At 44.6% G+C, this 18345-nt stretch overlaps 1 protein-coding gene across 16 annotated transcripts in view; it reads right to left on the bottom strand.

Annotated features, from left to right (window-relative positions):
* Positions 1-1671: 1671 nt before the first annotated feature.
* LOC309698320 (triple functional domain protein) overlaps positions 1672-18345 on the bottom strand; it is an 80669-nt gene continuing 63995 nt past the window's right edge. For 3 of the 16 annotated variants that reach the window (XM_082520656.1, XM_082520652.1, XM_082520653.1), the window contains 31 exons: positions 18087-18277; positions 17849-17950; positions 16770-16799; positions 16107-16249; positions 15900-15999; positions 15542-15785; positions 14831-14953; positions 14430-14623; positions 14176-14346; positions 11704-11799; positions 10726-10874; positions 10546-10612; positions 10341-10444; positions 10171-10240; positions 9986-10075; positions 9811-9903; positions 9612-9662; positions 9419-9496; positions 9139-9330; positions 8061-8241; positions 7690-7947; positions 7130-7596; positions 6122-6369; positions 5861-6002; positions 5752-5779; positions 5295-5457; positions 5034-5155; positions 4870-4948; positions 4577-4777; positions 4343-4481; positions 1672-4201 (listed from right to left, as the gene is read on the bottom strand). In XM_082520656.1, coding sequence (XP_082376782.1) covers positions 3650-4201; positions 4343-4481; positions 4577-4777; positions 4870-4948; positions 5034-5155; positions 5295-5457; positions 5752-5779; positions 5861-6002; positions 6122-6369; positions 7130-7596; positions 7690-7947; positions 8061-8241; positions 9139-9330; positions 9419-9496; positions 9612-9662; positions 9811-9903; positions 9986-10075; positions 10171-10240; positions 10341-10444; positions 10546-10612; positions 10726-10874; positions 11704-11799; positions 14176-14346; positions 14430-14623; positions 14831-14953; positions 15542-15785; positions 15900-15999; positions 16107-16249; positions 16770-16799; positions 17849-17950; positions 18087-18277 — 4868 coding nt within the window. In that variant the 3' untranslated portion in view covers positions 1672-3649. Of the gene's footprint in view, positions 4202-4342; positions 4482-4576; positions 4778-4869; positions 4949-5033; positions 5156-5294; positions 5458-5751; positions 6003-6121; positions 6370-7129; positions 7597-7689; positions 7948-8060; positions 8242-9138; positions 9331-9418; positions 9497-9611; positions 9663-9810; positions 9904-9985; positions 10076-10170; positions 10241-10340; positions 10445-10545; positions 10613-10725; positions 10875-11703; positions 11800-14175; positions 14347-14429; positions 14624-14830; positions 14954-15541; positions 15786-15899; positions 16000-16106; positions 16250-16769; positions 16800-17848; positions 17951-18086; positions 18278-18345 lie in introns of all 16 variants that reach the window. The other 13 variants (XM_082520663.1, XM_082520658.1, XM_082520651.1 and 10 more) reach the window with 10 other exon arrangements.

The following is an 18345-nucleotide window of genomic DNA, read 5'->3' on the forward strand; positions in this document are numbered from 1 at the left end:
GAGTCACATCATTTGAAACTTAGCCCTGATTGGAGAAACTGGAAGTAACTGACCCACGTTACAACTATCCCCGGTCTCCCCTACTGATCTTTGTAAATGTTTCGTGGTAACTCAGATGCTAAATGGCTGCTAATCTAATCTAACTACACACACACACACACACACACACACAATATAAAATGTTGATGTAAAATGATGTAATCGACTGATTACGCATATCGGACAATATTAAAAGAATCCTGTGGAGTTTTCTTCATTCATTTACTTACCATAACATGCCGTTCAGTACAGATACATGTCCTCACCTGTAAGCAACAACCAGTGGCTCCACAGCACTACTAGTTGTGGGAGTCTTTAAAATTGTTATTCAAGTATTAGGAGACATAACAGCTGACAAATTATGAGTGTTATGGTGAAGAAACAGCAGATATGCAGTGTGCAGATAAGTGTCTGTACCATAGACCACATAAAAAGATGGATGCAGCCAACTGTGACATTTCTTCATCTTGTGGCCTGATATATAAACAGTGGACACACAGAACAACCTTTGCTTTCCCCGTGTTTTTCATCTAATATATATTATTCATATAAATTTATTTATAAAATACTGATGAAGTACGTACAGTTTAACAGACAACGAGCTGAAGTGCAAAATATGCTTAAAAAAGTAAAGAATGTTCACTGAAACCACTGTCTTTACCTTTCACGCTGTAGTTTTTAATATTTATTTTAATTTGTTCTTGCTTTTCTCCCATTGCTGGTGAACTGTTTCACCTCACTCGTCAACAACTCAGCATGTGAGCGACACACAGCGTCGTCCACGTCGAGCAGAGTGCAGCAGGGATTTCTGAGGATTGCACTGGTTGAAAACCTGTCTTCTGCAGGCAAATACATGCACAAACGAACATGACTGCCCTGCTGTGAATGAAGCGTGAGGCATTCCCAAGCCAGCTGAGGGACATCTTCTTTCTCCTGGTCTGGGATGCCTGAAACACTTCAACTGCCTCCCATCGATGTGGAGGAAACTTTGGGTTTAAGCATAGTCATTTCATAATAACACCGTGTAGGAACAGTTAAAATATGAAACCATGGACTGAGACCATAATTGTATCATGTGCATTTTTAATTGCATCCCCTTTTAATTTTCTTTGCAAATGCATCAGTCTCCCCCTGCTGGTCACTAGGATTAATGCCACTTTAAAGCACATGTGCACTGGCTTTTAAATCCTGAAAGTTCTGTTTATCTTTCATATAGAGCTCAAACAGTATGAGTTTCCAATGCAGAACAAATCAAGAAAAGAAAAAGTCCCAATGAAGAGTTTTGAAAGTGTTAAGTATTTGTAGGTATTTTAGGCAAGTGTGAGCGTCAGTTTGTTACCAGTCCTGTAAATGATGACGTCAGCCTACGTCACTAAACTCGAACACGGAATTGTACAAAATCAAACCATCTGATCTGTACAGAGAAAAAAAAAAGAGAAAGAAAGTGGTGAGCAGATGATGGGAAAATGAACAAAGTCTTGAAAATGTTGCAACCCGATCTAAACAAAACTTGCTTTAATGTTTATTTCAGCGTTTAAAGACCCTCCGCCCCACTCCCCCCACAAGAAAATAAATAACTAAACAAACAAACAATAAAAACAAACACAAAAGAACGTAAATGTCAGACGGGGCCTGTGTGTTCATGAAGTTTAATTTTCAAATGAGTGATGGCAAAATGACACTATTTACAGGAGAGAATATGTATGATTTGTACAAAGAAATATACATGCAAACATAATAATAATAAAAAAAAAACAATTTATGAAACAAAAACGGGAAAACAAAAACACAACAAAGTGACAAAAACAGAAAAATCAACAAAAAAAACCCCAAACTGAGGTATCCAGTCCAGTCTTCTTGTTTTAAAATGGCCTGTGTGTACACCTTTTGAAGTAAATTAAAAAAGGTTAAGAGGGGGCTGATTTGATCATAACCCCTTACTGGACTTATCTGTGCTATTGTTACCATAGTAATCTTGTGTGGTTACTGGTTAGGTGTTTTTTTGTTGTTGTTGTTTTTAAATGGAAGAAATATTTTGGCAACATGTATCTGTACATAAAGTGAAAACAACACTTTGTAAGTAAAATCTTGCATTCAGCTCCCATCCAAGAGTACATTTCAGTCCTTTAATCTCCCACCTTTTTAATAAAGGTATAAAGAGAGTAAACTAAAAGTGTTCCTCTGACATTTACTCGTGTAAACAATCTTTTAACATGGTCATGGATGGCCTAACGCAAGTGAAACGTAATCACAATAAAACCATTTCTTTATTAAGTACTATAAAGCTAGAGCAACTTTGGTGTACCAATACTACAGAGGCATACAGTACAAAAAAAAGTGTTAAATTAGTTTTGATCAAAACGTGATGATTGTAGGTCGTGACCTCTGACGCGGCCTGGCCCCGGAGCGGTCGTTAACACTCGGCGATCGAATGAACACAAACTACCAGCAGTGCTTGCAGTACCAAGTACATGCTTTTCTCTAGATTTATTACAGATACAACAGATGTTTTCATAAATAGTTGCATAAAATGTTAAAGCCGCAACATTGCACATGATAATCAAACATAACATACAATGAGTGCATTTACAGTAAATTCATCTTCCGCCGCCTCCACATTCAGCGCTGCCACCGAGGGCTCCAACAGTCTCGAGTCCACTGCGAACGTGAGGGGGAAGAAGGCCGAAGTCTCTATACAAGGTAAGGCTTAAACATGTCATATCTGCGCAACACAGGAAAAGACAAAAGAAAAAAGAAAAAAAAAAGACGAACGTCTATTGTTTCTTCTCGGGTTGGACAGTGCAGCATTTGTTACTCACGACACGGTCATCATGGTGTTCTCAGATTAGATTAGGGTACATTAATGTAAGCGCAGCCATCGAGAAGCTCTGATGTATAAATGTCTCAGCTGATGAGCTCTGTCGCGGTTTCCGCCTGTCTGCAGTGTCCAGAGTAGCACACGAATCTTCAACTTATGAGCGTTTTCTACAATGTGTTTGTTTTTTTCCTCCTTGGAATCAGAGACACTACTGTGCCTTTCTATACACTGTTTCTATAAGAAAGGGTTGCTTCTCAAAAGTATGCCAGTTACTGTTTAAGGGTAAAAGACAAAAACACACCGTCTGTTCCTGGAGGGCGATTTGCTCTCTGTGGCGAGCTCCGTTGGCATCGGTTTCTCCTGAAGGAGCTGCGCCCGTGTGGTGGCGTTGAGGCTCGATCGATTGGCTCTTCTGATCAGCTTCAACTCGCGCAGAGGAAAATAACTTACTTCATAATAGTTTTTTTTAAAACTGTTTTTGTTCACTTAACTACAAAAAGACGAAACCAGCAAGCAGCAGTAGACGAGGGCATCCATTCATTTATGATTGGTGAGAACTCCGTTCTCTTGGGCTCTGATTGGCTGAAGACCTCAGCAGGTCTCAAATAAACAACCTAAAAGGATAACAGGATTTTATTTAGTGAAAAATCTGTGAAAGAGGATGAGATCAGCTTTCATTTTTTTCTCCTTCTTTTTACATCGAGACCATAAAGAGTCTCTTCAACCTCAGTGCTGGACCCCAAACTGAGCAGCGTCTCCTGCTGTGGTCGGAGCGCTGAGGCTGAGAGCTGCTCAAACCCGAGGCTGAAGGCGACCGTGAATGAAGCTCCTGACCCCTCCGATGGGCCGGGCATCGGTCTGATGTTTTCTCCTGTCAATGAAAGAAATGAGGCGGGAGGTGTCCAAGCAGCCCTCTGCCCGGCCGTCGCCTTGGCCAGCCTGCAGCCACGGCTCCTGGAGGCAGAGGCCGGCCGGGGGCCTTCTGCCCGGGTCGGTCTTCAGAAGCAGGCAGACGAAGTCCCGGGCCGCCTGGCTGACGCCCTGGAAGTAATCCCTGGGGAAGCTGAAGTCCAGCCTGCAGATGTTCAGGCAGGTCTCCTCTGCGCTCTCGTCAAGAAAGGGGGAGGCGCCGCTCAGCAGCACGTAGGTGACCACGCCCAGACTCCACAGGTCAGAGGTCAGCGACACGGGCTCTCCGAGGACCAGCTCTGGGGAGGCGAACTCAGGGCTGCCCAGCAGAGGGTGAACATAGTGGGCACTGTTGAGCTGCACGGCATCACCGAAGTCTGTGAGCTTGACTATTGGCTGGCCGCTGGCGGTGTGGGACACCAGCAGGTTCTCAGGCTGTAACGAGAGCAAAGATTAGCCTCATGGATTCTCATTCATTCATCATCATGGTTTGTACATGACCGCACTGCATCCACATGTCAGTCAACCTTTTTATGGCTTCAATGTTTGGAGGAAAATGAAAAAGTGAGGACTCACTTTTATGTCCAAGTGTGCTATTCTGCAGTTGTGTAAGTAGTGTAAAGCTTCTAAAACGTTCCTCAAGTAGCAGGCCACCTTCTCCTCAGTCAGATTCCCCCAGCTCACGATGTAGTCCAGCAGACGGCCTTGGTCGGCCCTGAAACCCAAAGCAAAACATCAGGTCGGAGGTATGACGTGACAGAGCTGTGTGTGTGTATGTAGGGTTTAACTCCGCCTTTGCTGTTTACTCACATCTCCAGGACTAACGCGTAGCTGCTGGGAGTTTCGTAGGTGTCAATCAGGGTGACTATGTGCGGGTGCTGGAGTCTCTGGAGCAGATTGAGCTCCTGGGTCACTCTGTCTCTCCTCATCAGCTTCTTGTTGACGTGTTTCACAGCCACCGCGCGTTTGGTGCCCCGGTGGTCGCAGCGCTTGACGACAGAGAAACGACCCCTGACGAGAAGACGACACAGTCGGTCCGTTTACTTTATCGTTTTTTGTTGCCGTAGCTTTTATATTCTGAATTCTCACAGCGTGTCTGTTACCTTCCCAGTTCAACCACCTCAGTGTAGTGAGACTCAAAGTTATCCTTCCAGCTCACTCGGACCCCGTCAGTGGACACGGCTGAGACACATGAAAGCAGGAGGTGGTTCAATAAAATCTGCAGTGACACTCATCGCATACGTTTCACGTCTGTCTCTACGCTCACCCAACACTCTGAGGCTAGCTGATGATGTCACACTGCCCAGCTCGTTGGTGGCAACACACGTGTAAACGCCATCGTCCTCAGAGGCTACGCCGATTATCCGCAGAGTCGCTTCACCCGTATCACTGAAACAAACACACACTCCTTTATTCATCTATTCCATCATAACAGGGTGAGTGTAGCTGAGTGGGGCGGCAGGTTCACTCTCGAGTTAGTGTGTTCAACAAAGCTGATGCGAGGAGTAAAACCTGCTCGGCTATTTACCTGTAGGCGATGCTGAAGTGTCCGTTGTTAGTGAGGTTGCTCTGGTTGGGCCCTTTCCAGCTGACTGTAGCCCGGGGTCGCCCACAAACCTTACACCTTAGGGTGACGCTCTCTCCGTTGTCACATGTCACATCACTCAGAGGTACAAGGAACTCTGGGGGAACTGAAAGGAAAGAAGAGATTTGTTGTTGTCATTGTTTGACAGACAGGCTCCAAATCTGTGTAATGCCACATTGAGCCAATGAGAATGCAGGTTATGGAAAATCTGCAGGGAGCAAGCGAGCATCACATGTCCCGCCTCCAGCAGCACCCTCTACCCCACACCTAGCCTAAAGCCAACTGATATTTGCAGTGCAGTGAGAATGCGTCTGATACAGACAAGCTCCTGCAGTGTGCTGCAGTGACAAAGAGAAACCTGGAACGATGTTGAGGGATCGGGTCTGGAGCTCAAACTCACCATCATAGATGTAGTTTGGGTTTAGAAGCTGGAAAGAAAGATAAACAAATGTCAACAGTCTGTAACTTCGAGGCATCGCTGTAGAGTTTTGAAGTGAAGTGAAACTCACCTTTACAGAAACTTTATTGGCCAGGCCATCTCTGGACTTCCTGTAACCATTTTCCAGCTTTGTCTCCTTCTTTGCCTCCTTCTCCTTTTTCTCAGACTTCTTGCGAATACGCAGGGACGTGTGCCAGGATGAAGACTTCCTGCTAGGAGAACGAAAATGACGGCAGTGAGCTCAGTGTCTTGATAAAAACGGCAGATGAGAATCTCAACTGCACATATTATGAATTTGAAAATAATCCCCCCCCAATCATCGTGCTCTTACTTGATGGATCCCTCGGGACAGTCGGGGACAATGGTCGACGTGTGTCCCAGCACAAATCCGGGGATCCAGCCCTCGGCGGCGGGGCCCTGCTCGGTGGATGCTCTGAATACCAGAAACATGTTTTGCTGGTTGCTGGCCAAGATCTGGACCACCTCGCCCTGAATGACGCTGATCTCATCCTCCTTCACAGCTGTGTAGTCCTGGGTCACCAACATGGTGGATACGCTACTGCTGCTGCTACTTTCACTCTGCACCACAGGGATGGAAAACGGTAAGGGCAAACTCAGATGGACATGCAGCGATTATGCATTAAACACGGTAACTTTTTCAAATCTAAACATGTGGGGTGACATCTCTAGCGAGTGCCACTTTTGATGAGATAAAGAGAAAAAGAAGTGGAGGCTTTGTAAAAAGAAATTCGAGCGGAAGAAAGACAAAACAGGGAGCTATTAATTTCTTCTCGGAAAAGGCTAACTGGATGAAGAAAGGCAGGAATAAGATGAAGTTTTCCATTTCACTCGTCTTTGCTCTGCAGCTCGACGCAAAGACGAGAGGAGAAACGTTAGGCTGAATGAAAGGATCTCTGAGTACGTTTGCAGGTGAACCGCAAACGTCAGAAGTTAGTTGCAGGAAAAGTACATTTAAGTAACACACCATGAAGACGGCCCAGAAGAAGTCAAGTGTTAGTATAAGCTTTGTTAGAGTTAAGAATCTAGAGACAGCCTTAAAAGATAATCAGTGAAGAGGTGAGCGAGGTCCGCTAGAAAGATTTTGAGCCTGAAAACATGTTGACAGTTGAAGCCTTGTCTAGAGATTGTCCTCAGAAACCGTCTAAAGCTACAGAGGATGATGCTGAAGAGCAGTGGAGGTTGTCAGAGATGCGTAGTAAGGGACAGATTAGTAGCGCTGGCAGCAGGACAGGAGACAACAAGGCAGACGGGACAGACCGACCCCCCCTCTGCCGCTGGGTTAGTCGGATCAGCACTGGGCAGCAGGTAGTGGTCTTACCCCGTTACTCTGGGTGGACTGGATGGACTGCTCGCTGGCCGATGAGCACGTACTCATGCGGTCGGCCTCCTTGCTGTGCGTGGAGTGTCTGTGGGTTTGGCTCTGATTTGAGCTTTGTCGCACCGGAGTCTCTCCCGCCTCACCCGGAAAGGTAAATGAGCCAGGCCGGCTGGCTGGAGAGCCCGGCATTGAGCTCCAGAATCCAGATCCAGACTTTTGGTTTTGGCCTGGGCTGGGAGGGGGAGGGGGGAGAGTGTCCTTGCCAAAGGCGGGAGTGGCCATGGGGGAGGCCATGGGAGACACGGCTCCTGGCCGTGGTTTAGAAGTGGGTGTGGAGGGCAGAGGCCCAACGGTAGCACGTGGGATGGGGGTATAAGCTTGGTCCTCTGTGGTGTGGATAGGGCGCTTGCCCTGCGGGCTGCCCCCCACAGGGAGTAGAGGAGGAGGGACAGGACGAGGGGACAAACCTGGATCACAAGCGAGTAAAACTCAGACTTCAGTCACATCTTTCATTGGGTCAAACAAGTCAAATTTCACAAGGACAGACAGACGTTTCATACCTGACATCTTATTGGAGCCATCCGGGTCGGCCCCGGGGTGGTGACGTAGGGGTTGGGGCAGGCGGGAGGGTTGCGGGATCCTGGACGGCCGACGAGAGCCACCCTGGGGTCCCGAAGGGATGGAGCTACTCTGGGAGCTTCCACCTCCACCTCCGGGGGCTGCACTAGAACCGCTGTTGCCCCCACCTGGAGCTCCGATGCTGGGCGCACTGCTTGCCCCTACATGGTTCCTCTGATACTCTATTGGTGAGGTCAGAGCTGTGATAAGATGCAAGAGACAAGGGTGGCCATGTACACAGCAGTTCTTTTACATCACCTATAAGTCCTCTGTGTGTGTGTCTGTGTGCGTCTGTGTGTGTGTAGCAGCCTACCATTGAGGAAGTTGCGTTGGCTCTCGAGTATTTGGCTGATCTGAAGGGTCCAGACCTCGCGCACCCCTGGATGGGAGGAGTGAAGCACGAAGGACTCCACGGCGCCGTTGGCTGACCGAGAAGTGAGAATGAACTTGCAGGGATCACCTTCCACATTCTCCTCTAAACCCAAACAGCTTATCTGGTGTAAAAAAAGAAAACAGGGAAAACACATCAAACAGAGTCAGCGGCACAGAAATATTGAGATTTAATCATGTCAACCTTTCCTAAATTTGTATTTTTTTATTTCCCATGGGCTCAATTTCCTTACTTTCCTCTGTTATACGCAAAGGCTTAAAGGTTCACTACAGGCAGAAGGAAATGTTTGAGAAATAAAATCAAATGTCATTAAAAGCAGCCCTGAATGAAGGGTTAACACCAACTGAGCACAGGGCTTTTAAATTAATGTAACTACATGCTCCATCAAGAATGGTATACAGTATTTTGTCCCAACATCTCGACCCCTCCCTCTCTCACACATGTGAAAAGTGCTCTTGCAGAGTACAGCGAAGTTCAGGATGCGTTTTGAGGCTTAACCAGCACTGTTATTGAAAGCGCGGACACGCCGTCCTCTCACCTCACGCTCACCTGCCTTACAGATTTAAACTACTCATAAGAGATGTTTAACAAAGGCAGCTTGGGACTGCACTACTATTGTGTGTCAAGAGTCCATTGCTAAAATCAGTGCAATGCAGCAACTTAAAAAGAGCAGCGTCTGAGCTTTTGTTACATGAACTTGATGAGGAGCCAGACAGACTGACAGACTAAGCTCTGCTTCAGGTAAATGTCTTTTGCTTTTGAAGCTGAGCCAAACGAAGCCTGCGGCCTATTTTTATAGAAAACATGGTTTATTCTTCTGAGAAAGACATTCTTCTGACTTTAAAACTGCTCACTAAAACAAGATTACACAACTAGGAATAATTAAATCAAGTTAACCTGCAAACAACAAGGAGAAATGTTCGTCATTGTTAGCATATTAACAGACATTCTTCAAGTGGGGAAAGTAACAAGTGTACATCCTCCCTCCTTAAATCATTACCTTGATGCTGTTCTTATAGAGGAAGCCTGGCAGAGAGAACCCTTTCTTTTTGTCCAGGGGCTCACTGAAGATGACAAGCTGCTCAAACAGGAAAACCCTCCTCTCCTTCATCCGGCCGAGCAGACCGCCGTCGGGGTCGGACACCATGAATGTGTCCTGCAGCAAAAGGCGGCCCTGAGCCACAATCTTCCCCTGGAGGCAAAGAGAGAGAAATGTTAACGCACGCTTTAAGGAAGATGTTGTATTGCTTGACCGATCACTGAGAAAAATGGCTTCTTACATCAAACCCTTGAAGCCGGCCGACATTCATCATATCGTTACACCTTTTTGGAACAATGCACATGACCTCCACTGCTTTCTGGAAGAGTCAGAAATAAACAAGACTGGTATAATCGCTCAAACTGTTTTGCATAATTTCTTTTTCAAATTTATGTTTTGTGTTTTCTTTTTGGGGTTTTTTATTTGGATCTCACTTCCAAATCCGGAGACTCGAGCCCAGCCTTTTTAGAGTGCTTCAGGAAATCCTAAAATGCACAAACAAACACAAGTAAAATAATAGCTTTGTACATTACGTGTAACAGCGAGGGGCATTTGGATACAGTGCAAAATATAAAGGGTATGTAAGCAGCAGCTGGGGCTCTGGCGCCCTCTACTGCATAGAAACAGCCTAACCTTGAGCAGCAGCTGGTACTTCATGATCCTCTGGACTGGCTTGATGAGCAGGTCTGTGATCTGCAGTCTGTGTCCCAGCCGCTGCTTCAGGTCCTACAAAATCAAATGTGTCTCTTTAACAGCTGCATAATGAGTTACACTTGAACCTAAAGCTGCCAAAATACCAGAGTCTAACCTCAAAGTAGGTGTCGATATACTCGGACACGATGTGCTCTGACTTGGGCTTGTTCTGACAGTACACTACGTACATGTTTAGTCTCCGTTCCTGGATAGATAAAGCACACACACAATTACACTTTGATCAGATGTGTGGAAGCAATTACAAAGAAGGCAGGAGCTGGAAATTCCCTGCAGACCAACCTGTTTGAGAAAGAGTGGTCCCAGTCTGTCAGGGTCCTCCAAACACTTCTCCAACTCCCTGAGGAAGAAACTGAGCGACACAGAAACAGAAGTTACTGAAGCGCCGATTCTGGACAGGGAAAACTCTACAGTCTCCACACGTCTGTGTGTGTGTGCATTCCCCTACATACTCTTTGTGCCAGTCGTAGATCTGATGGATGTTGCCAAACACAATTTTGTCTTTTCCCTTCATATCATCAGGGACACCCTCCTCCTTCATTCTGCTCATGTAGCCCTTGTGATGGAAACACACGAAGGATTCACAACAGGAAGTCGCCAAAGCTCGCAGAACTCATTTTAAGATCCATCACATAGAAAATGTTTCACTAAACTTACCTCCACCACCAGGCCGAGGTCTCTGACGTAATCTCTCTCCGTCTCCACCAACTCCAGCAGAATGAAACTAGAGCAAGAGAGGAGAACCACAGATGGCAGACTTAAAATGAGAGCTATAAAAGCAGCGTTAGAGCTCCCTAAACATTAGTCTACTGTTGCGTGAGATCGCAGTAGACTTACTGTCTTTTTTTGAGGATGCTGGCCCTGCGTTCGTCCATTTCTTCAATGGGGGAGGAAGAGGAGAGGAGGGAGTTGTCAGAGGGGTTGAAAGAGGGAGAGCTGCTGTCTCCTTGTTCTACAGACAGAGAGCTGGGTCTGTCCTCCAGAGCCTGCACAACAAAAGCAGTTTGTTCACAAGAAGAAATCCTTCTTTCCTTTATATAAAGTCTCTTAATCCTAATGACTCTGAAATGGACACAACTAAGCTTAATAAACAGAAAATGCAGAAAAATATATTTAATTTAGCTGATATGAAGCTAACAAAGAATTAATGCGATTGAATCAAGCAGAAACTTCTGGAGCTGGAAAACAAAGGAAAAGTCTAATGCCAAAACCTGCAGTTCCTCTGATGGCCACTTGAGGCAGACTCATTTTCATCATACTTACTTGATTGCTAGATGGTTTCTAAAGCTACTTTCGCTCTTCGTAAACACTGGACTGTTGTTTTTAAACTCACCTAATTAGATTTTGTTCTTTAAAGTTTAGGGCATGTGGACACTTTCAGTGACAGCTATGCTAACGTGGGCTATAGCTATAGCTGCTAGCTATCTGTCCTCACCACTTTTACTCAGAGTCACTCAACTGGACCTCAAAACCATGTTTCCTTTCTTTTGTTTTCTTAATGTTGGTGTATTTTTGAACATTTTAATCAAATTTTGGACAAACAATGCAACCTTTGTTCAAGAAGTTTATACTTCAGCTTTACTGAGTGAAACTCAGCAACTTGCCAATTTAAGCTTGCTAGCATTATCTTAGTATTAGCTTAGCACTCCACCCTCTCGTCTTAATATGTTCACTCCAGGCTCCGAAAATTCACATGATGGCAGTCAAAATAAGGATTTGGCAATAGCATGGTTGCTACGTCCATCTTTTATATACAGTCTGTGGTATCTTCTGATAAACTGGGCCTGGTTGGTGTGAGTATTTGATATTTCCTACCATCTTGCTTTTGACTAGCTCCTCGATGGCGCTCACCAGCTCAGCGGCACTGGGCGTTTCTGAACTGGACGGGCGGACCGACAGACGAGAAGAGGTCTAGGCAAAAAGCAGAGAGATGAGAGGAAGGAAAACCAACAAGCGTGAGAAAAGCCATGCAAGTCGACAGTCTAAATTTTGAAGTAATAACTCTCTTTAGGGAAAAAAGGAACCACTAAACTTTTCAGAACTGAATCAAGCCTCATCACACTTTAGGAGTAATTTCCATCCTTTCTGAAACAGAAATAAGTCTGTTTCTAACGTAATCCTAAAGTAAGTTGTAAGAGCTTACAGTTAAAAGCCATGCTGGAGTTTTCATTGAGAATAACTTGAAGACAAGATTCAATTATCTTTTGGTGGTGGCATTTAAGTGGATTTTAGTTGTTGATGTGAACAATGACTTAGTGAAAATGTTTGTTAAATGTTGCAATCTGAAGAGATTCATCCACGATATGCTCCCATCAGTGAAACCCCCAGGACAGGGGGCGGGGTTTTTATAACTCTAGGTTAAAGAAAGTCAAAACGTATATGAACTTCATAAAGCGGCCAATGAAAAGGTAAAAAAAACAAAACATGAGGCTGAAAGTAGGGTGACTGAAATGAAGATAAGAGAAGAAAAATAGAAGTCTTTGAAATAGTGATGGGCAGAAGGTCAAAAAAATGGTGATGTGTGAGTGAAAGATGTTTGTGTTGCTTTCTCAGATGGTGATGAGCGGCCTTTGGAATAAAAAAAAGAATGCTAACAGAGCTAGAATGAAAGAGGTAATATGTAAGTATGCATATATAGATATATATATATATATATAGTTCAGGAGACTCTCACCCTTGCTGTGCTGTGCTTCAAGACATTCCCCAATTAGGTTTTCTGGGTGATGCTGTGTGCCCTTCTGGCCTCGCCAGCATTTAGAGATGCCAATTACTCGCATGGTTAATGAGGTTAACGCACAGAGGGTAAAAGGAGATGAGGACGAGCAGGCGGGGGACGGAGTGGGTGGTGAGGAGTTGGGGGAGAGGAAGAAGGGGTGCTTATGAATTTTCACCTCATTGTGGCCTCTTCGTTAGATTATCCAGCGGGGCTGCTGGGGGATCTTACCGCTTTATTTTCAGATTTAGATCCACTAATTTTATGGTCAATCCCAGCCTATAACTGACAAACATGCAGAAAAAAGCTGGAGTCTTGCGCTATGCTTACAGACTAACGAAAACAGAGTTAGGAGCTACATGCATCCTCTCCTTATGTACATTTTGCTTTAAAGCCCTTACTCATCCGCCAGACACCTCTCTGCTCCAGAGGTGTGATCAAAGAAACGAGGCAGAAGTCAAAACATGTAAAGCTTAAAAAACATAGACGAAGAAGAAGAAAAAGGGGGAAATCTTAAGTAGAGAAATCCAGGAATGTTTAAGAGTTTGCAAAAAATACAAAAGTTAGGCAGAGGGACAGAGAAATGTGGATTTCAAAAAAAGGAAAAAGAAAAAAGCTTCTATCTTCATGTTTCAGGTTTTAGAAAATACAATTTTGAGTTGAAGAGTAAGGGGGAAAACGATAGAGAACTGAAGAAGTGACCGAGGGAAGAGACAGAAGGGGAAGAGCGGGACACTTCAGATGGAGAGGTATGGAAACTGAGACAAAGCAAAGACAGGACATAAATCAAGGTAATGCTACAGCATGGAAAACAGCAAACAATACAACCAGGAAACAAAACAAAAAAAGAGAAACAGAAATTAGTGTCAGAGGAGTCTCCACTTGAGTCGAGGAGGAAACGTGGGCTGTGTGAGACTTTGCATTGCTTTCTGTTTTAGAAGAGAGGGGAGAATATGATGCAACACGCCAAGATAAAATGCTATGCACAACTGAAACTAAGGGTCACTTAAACCGTGTCAGGAAATGGTCCTATTTGGGAAAAAGTGGGAGAAACTTAAATGAGTGAAAGTGTTTTCCAGAAACCAATGACTGCAGATGTTACACCACCTCTTACACCAACCCCCGGCCTCGGCAAGCGACCAAATGTGGGTTTGATTCGGTTGCAGATTTAAAATGAATACTTACTAGATCACAAATAAATGTATTTAAAAAACCTTTAGGACACACTTCTATTGAAAGAAAACACTGCAGGCAGCTAGAGATGACTTCAGATATGCATCTCATCATTTTGAGCAAAACAAGCCAATTTTGAATGGGGTAGATTTTTGTGGATAGTAAATTTAACACTTTCTAACACTTATAAATACTGAAGACAAAATCTGTGTGACTCCATTTGTCTACCAGAAGTTCAGAACACAAAGCACGCTGGCAATTTCCAGATCAACACAATCCTAAAAAGCAAGCCTCACAACACGATTCTTCATGCCCTTTCTTGACCTACAATCTTAAAGAATGATGTGAGCTGATTACATCTGGTCCCCGGTCCCCCGCTGTAACGCCCCAACTCTCCTCACCTTGTCATCCTGTGAGTCTGGCTGCAGCAAGCTATGCTGCTGGATGGCCATAGGTGGAGGCAGAGGTACTGAGTCTGCACCCTCCTCGCCCTCCTCCTCTCCGCAGCTCTGCATTCCCGAAGAACTGGACTTGGACAGCGTACCGCTCGATAGGCCCTCGTTACGAACCCTCTGCAAAACACGAGGACGACAAAGCACCATTTAACTCTCTTGTAACAGGTTTGAGGAGTGTCAAGCGTTCTGCATCCACCCACCTCCTCCAAAGTTTCATCCTGAGGCGTAGCAGCACTGTCGTCCGAGTCTTTCTGAGAGCCTATCGTCATCTCTCCGCTCTTCCTCACCTCACGGCTCTTCTTGTGCTTGTGGGCCAGCTTCTTCACGTGGCCATCTGCCTTACCGCTGCTTAGCCGTCGCACCGGGCTGGTCAGCCACTTCCGTAGCGTGTTACCTAAGAAACCAAAACACACGCACAAAGCACAGGTTAAAGTTAATTCACCGGAACTGCAGCGAACAGTTAAAAACTCTGGATTTTATCTACAACTACAGTTGACAGCTTCATCACTTTGTTCCTCAGTTTGAAATTTAAAATACTTTGTACTTTTTTTTTTAAACAGATTTTTTTCAAAGCCTTTCAAATAAAGGTTGGCGATCTCACCTGGTCGTTTAGGCCCTGGGGAGGTGTGGGAGCCGATGCCGTGACCGGGCTGCAGCGTAGCAGAGGAACCTGGCATGATGGAGTCATTGCTGCACACTGACAGTGTGTCTGTGAAATACAGAGCTGTAAGTGAAAACAAGCCCTGTGATGCCAATTCCAGAAATGAGACCAAAAACAACAGCTGTACTCAAAAAAGACAAGAAACAATACAGTCATCTGTAAAGTTAAAGCATATTTTTTAAATATTATTAATTTTTGTAGATGGCAAATCAGAATGTGAAGGCCGAGAAAATTCATTTTAGTGGAAGAACATCATCTGATTTTGAATATGATGCCAGCAATATGTTCCAAAAACATCTGGACACTGAGGAGACCAAATGTTGCAGCTTTCTAAGTGAAATGCTTCGAAAAGGCCAGGATTTCAGCTGCTAACCAGCCTGCGTCCCAGACCCTTTACTGCAGAGCCAATGTGTGTAATATGTGCAGTGCATGGTTAATAAGACAGTTCTTCTCTGAAATCATCATCATAATCATCAGCACAAGCTAGATAGCAGCATCTGTCCCCAAAACAGTATATAGTTATTCAGCATTAACGGTGCCTTCAGAAATATGAGTGTTTCCATGGCAACATGGATGCAAGCTTGGATTTTCTACACTTCATCATATCAGTGACTTTTTGCCAGTGAAGCAAATTAGGTTACATTTTTGTACCTTTGTGATTGAAGATGCCTTCCATCTCCATGGAGGACCTGGAATGGGCGATGCAGAGCATAGAGCAGGGCACCAGGCCCTCCTGGGCAGGAGAGCGGTCTGTGGTCCTGACCAGGCACCAGTCTGGTTTGTCGTGACAGCGTTCCAGGACCTCCACAGTCTGACCCCGCCGCACCGTCAGCTCGTTGCTGTTGCTGGCCATAAAGTCGTGTATGACCACAGTCAGCTCACAGCCGCCGGAGAGCTGTGGAAGACGAGACCATCACTGAGACCTTTGCTCCAGATGACATTTGTTTTTAAAGCTCATAATTGCAGAAGGTCTGGGCATCATTTCTGAGCTCTGTGTGTGTGTTCTCACCTTGTCGCTGTCCAGTGTGTTCTGAGAGGTGCGTGATGCCAGAGAGATGGTGTCTGGTTGGCTGCTGCCTTCACCCTGACTGTCCAGGTCCTCTCCATCCCTAGCGGGAGCACACACGATCAATAAAAGGTTTCTTCCCTTCTTGTATAAAAACAGTGAGATAAACTTCCTGTTCATAGATTAATCCCCATTTAGAGCTGTGTTTACCTTCGTCCCTTGTGGTGCTTGGTGGTGGCTGTTTTGGGAATATGAATGGGTTCTTTAAGTGCTCCTCTCAGGTGAATGGTGCGCTCTTGGATCACCTCTCTGATGTGTTTGATCCAGTCTTGCTTGTTCTCAATGCTGGATGCCTGTTATCGGCAGTCAATCATTGTCAAGAAGGCAAAGCTTGTCAAAAAATCCTCAATTTGAATTCTTGATTCACACATATCTGATCTCTTAATACGTTACAAAGCCTTTATTTCACATATACATTTTACTCAGGTTCTCTCTGCCTGTAAATGCCTAACACAGTGGCTTCCCTGCATTTATTTTGTACAGCCACTGCAACAGCTCTCAGAGATGAAGAACCACTTCCTCAACACCACCCACCATCTGAATAATCTGAGTTAAAGTGGATGTTACTTAATGTATTAGTCATACAAACATGAACAGTGAACAGTCAGTGTTTAGGTTTACTTTACTACCCTCATTTGGGAATCACCGTTATTGATTATTTTGTACCTTTCAGGTCTGAAGATGTGATATTGCTAAGGTTACAGCGGCTTGATGCTAAAGCTCAAATATGCTGCTTTAACCCATTACACTAAGCTAACTTTAAGACTTTTGAAAAATGGTTGAGGGCTGTGTTGTGGGATTGTTTGTACTCACCATGGCTCCATGTTTGGATCCCTGACTTAGCTTTGAATTTAAAATATAAAAAAGGGAATTTCACTGGTTTGCTTTTAGAAGGTGTACAGGACATTTTACAAGCTGACAGAATGATTTGAAATGATAGAAGTGCACAACACTGACATTTTGGTTTGACAGTATAATGAAGGCCAATAAAATGCCTAGTGAATAGTAATGGATAGTGTGTGTGTGTGTGTGTGTGTGTGTGTGTGTGTGTGTGTGTGTGTGGTTAGTAACAAGACACACCTAATTTACAATACACATAACACATGACTGTTTCTCAGTGGTTAGTCTGGGAGTCGGTGTGTATTTATGTTGAAATGCTCAGTACTGAACGTGCTAGGACTCTGGCTTCATGCTGGTCCAACAGCTGACAAGTTTTAATCCATCTGTGACACTACTCAGCAGGAAGAAGTCTTACATGGGTGATACGATATTTAGAAAAATTAATTAAAAACTTCAACAGTGGCTGTAAATCATTATTAAAATATATATTTTGTGGTAGAGAAGGATAGCTAAGTCGCTGCTTTGATAAAGCAGCAGCGAGTCAGGCTGGGCGATTGTGGGCGTTCGGGGGCTGAATCAGCATCACCAGCGTTGGTGGAAGCATGTCGGCCCACATAGAGAATTAGAGATACAAACATCCACAGAAAACACAGCCCCAGATATACACATGTGTGCCGTGTTTTGTTAACAGATGGAACAAAAGCAGAAATCTAACCAGGCTGGAAGACGAGAAGGAAGGAGGAGACAGAAGAGTGACTACAGAAAGCTTCTCAGCCACCCTGAAGCTGCTCATGCATTTAAACGGGACAGAAGAGAGGACAGTAGAGATAAGAAGAAGAATAGAAAAGGTCTGAATGTGGAGAGGAAACTGGGTTAGACCAATATTTATGCTTTCAGCACACTCACATGGAAGATTCACGTATTTTCAATGCTAGTATTTGGACTTTATTGAGACCAAATTACTCATCAGATTTGCTTCAGGAAGCTATATTGGTCCAACCCAAGAGGAGGAGTCTGCGAAGCAAGGAGGAGGAGGAGGAGGAGTGTTTTACCTTGAGTACAATCTTGTTGTCAGAGGTCGGGGTGCGTCCCACCCATAGAGCAAACTTACAGGGGTCTCCTTCAACGTGTTCAGTCACCCCTAACTCTGATGTCTGCAAGGAAGAGTAATATGAGAAAACGTCAACTTTACTTTGCGACTGTCAAATGATTTAAATTTTTGTAACTGTGTAAAGTTCTGAGGTTTCCATAATCACAAAAATGCTCCTGACTTCATCATCGTGTACTTACAAAGAGTTTGCTCTTATAGATGTATTTGCTCCGGCCATTTGAGTCTTTGACCTCCTTGCTGAAAACAAGAGACATCTCAAAGAGGAAGAGGTGGCGCTCTCGTCCCTTTCGGATCAGAGTCTTTGGATCCCAGACCTGGAATGAATCCTGGAGAATGAGCTCACCCTGCGACTCGATGTTTTCATCAAAACCTGGAGAAAAAGGCCAGAGGATGACTTGATGAAAAATCATTAAAGAATAAACACACAGAGGTTTGCTG

Source organism: Aulonocara stuartgranti, assembly GCF_965226115.1.
Source record: "Aulonocara stuartgranti genome assembly, chromosome: 22".
Classification (NCBI taxonomy): domain Eukaryota; kingdom Metazoa; phylum Chordata; class Actinopteri; order Cichliformes; family Cichlidae; genus Aulonocara; species Aulonocara stuartgranti.